The sequence below is a fragment of the Lupinus angustifolius genome, chromosome LG16 (genome assembly GCF_001865875.1).
Source record: "Lupinus angustifolius cultivar Tanjil chromosome LG16, LupAngTanjil_v1.0, whole genome shotgun sequence".
NCBI classification, from domain to species: Eukaryota; Viridiplantae; Streptophyta; class Magnoliopsida; order Fabales; family Fabaceae; genus Lupinus; species Lupinus angustifolius.
In genome coordinates this window covers 474,879-477,280 of record NC_032024.1, presented here as the reverse complement: position 1 = coordinate 477,280, position 2,402 = coordinate 474,879, and the positions used below count along the sequence as shown (strand labels likewise).

General features: G+C 32.4%; 1 protein-coding gene across 1 annotated transcript; it reads left to right on the top strand.

The window, feature by feature from the left end:
• On the top strand, nucleotides 514-1,811 carry LOC109329064 (probable sugar phosphate/phosphate translocator At4g32390). The gene has a single exon (XM_019562728.1). The coding sequence runs from the start codon at nucleotides 590-592 to the stop codon at nucleotides 1,628-1,630; it is 1,041 nt and encodes a 346-aa protein (XP_019418273.1). The 5' UTR covers nucleotides 514-589; the 3' UTR covers nucleotides 1,631-1,811.

The following is a 2,402-nucleotide window of genomic DNA, read 5'->3' as shown; positions in this document are numbered from 1 at the left end:
TATTTTCACATCATGATCATTCCCATGTTGATTATATTTAAAGATTTTGAAGTTCACAACATCTTTTAACTATTTTTTATGGAACCTATTTAATTATTTGATTATTGTCATTTTTAATTGATTTTTTTATAACAAGCTTAAAATTTACTAAGTTTTAACTTAATAGAGCATGTTAGAAGATATCTAGATTAGTAAAACAATATCTTATCTAGTTCATATTTATTTAAATTTATCTATAGTTTATATTTATCTTATTAATTATTATTTGAGTTGTTATTATATTATTGTTTGTAAAGATTTTTTTAGTTAATAAATTGCTTGGATCTTTAACAAATGTATACCATCCTAAACTTCTACCACATTATTAGTCTTTAATTCACCCGAAAAAAAATAAAAAGCAAGGCACTTTTGCTGGCAAGTGGAAATCTCACACCAACAACCTTAAGTAGCCCAGGTCCCACGCCACCAAATAGCATGTTTATCGCATCTTAAACTCAAACCAAACTCAATCACCCCATATCTCAAATCCATTCTTCATCTCATAATACACCAAATACAAATAACCTTTTACGATTCTTCCAAAAAAGCAATGGCTTTCTCTGAAGGAGTTGTGAAGAAAGTAATACTCTCATACACCTACGTATCAATATGGATCTTCCTAAGCTTCACCGTAATAGTTTACAACAAATACATTCTCGACCGAAAAATGTACAACTGGCCTTTTCCAATATCTCTAACTATGATCCACATGGGATTTTGTTCTTCCCTCGCATACATCCTCGTCCGTGTCTTCAAACTTGTCGAGCCTGTCTCAATGTCCGTTGATCTTTACATTAAATCCGTCGTGCCCATTGGCGCGCTTTATTCTCTATCACTTTGGTTTTCAAACTCCGCGTATATCTACCTTTCTGTCTCGTTCATTCAAATGTTGAAAGCCCTAATGCCCGTAGCGGTTTACTCCATTGGTGTCTTCTTGAAAAAAGAGACTTTTAGGAATGAGACAATGATCAACATGCTATCTATATCACTTGGTGTTGCTGTTGCTGCTTATGGAGAAGCTAAGTTTGATGTTTGGGGTGTAACCCTACAGCTTCTAGCTGTTGCATTTGAAGCTACACGTTTGGTTTTGATTCAGATTTTGCTGAACTCAAAAGGGATTTCACTGAATCCTATTACATCACTTTACTACATTGCACCATGTTGTTTAGTGTTCTTATCCTTGCCTTGGTTTATCATGGAGTATCCTTTGTTGAGGGATAAGTCTAGTTTGAACTTGGATTTTTTTGTTTTTGGAACTAACTCTTTTTGTGCTTTTGCTTTGAATCTTGCTGTGTTTTTGCTTGTTGGAAAGACTTCAGCTTTGACAATGAATGTCGCTGGAGTTGTTAAGGATTGGTTGCTTATTGCTTTCTCTTGGTCTGTGATAAAAGATACTGTGACTCCTATGAATTTGATTGGTTATGGGCTTGCATTTTTGGGTGTTGGGTATTATAATCATTCAAAGTTGCAGGCTCTTAAGGCTTCTGAGACACAGAAGAGAAATCAGCAGCAGAGTGATGAAGAGAGTGGGAAATTGTTGGATGAAAAGGAAGGGGGTGCAAACGCAAGGAAGAATGAGAACCAGAACTGAGTTGAATTTTCTGCTAATCTTGTTTTTGATACAAAGTTCAGAGAATGAGGTTTATTATTTGTCCAGTAATGTTGGATGATTCAGGTTTTGTTTTTTTTGTTTACTCTGTTGTTATAAGGTACTTATTATTGATAGCAATTATTGATTTTGAGGCTGAGATAAACATTTAATAATGATTGTTGAACATCATATAGACACCATAGTTATTACTAATTCATGGTTCATTTATATAACCCGTTATTTTTATATTAATTTTATCAGATTTTATTTATGACAAATTGGATATATGATATGTGATATGTTAAATTTGAATGAGGATCATGAGTACTACAAATGGTAGTTTTGTTTCTTGCTTTTAATTTTAAGAGTAAAATTGTTAATACAAGTATAAATGAAAGAATACAAGTATCATTACATTTTGTTTTTTCATTGGTTTTTCTCAACACTTCCCTCTCCTGTGTTGGATAGAATCCTCCTTCCATAAATTTGGTATGCAATGTATAAACAAAAGAATGTAGGTACCAATCATACTTATGTTTCCATGTCAGTTGTATTAAGAGTGTAGAAAGCATGTAGTAGGTGCAAATGTGAACAGTGTCAGAGAAAATTGTTAAATAATTATAATTTTCAAATTATGAGACCCTTTGATATTTTCCTTTTAGTTAGTTGTGATTTGTGCTTGTTACTATTGAATGAATTAAACGTTGTTCCCATACACTTCCTTTTGGAGAAAATCTTTAATTTTATTAGCAAAGTTTATTGTTGTTAACTT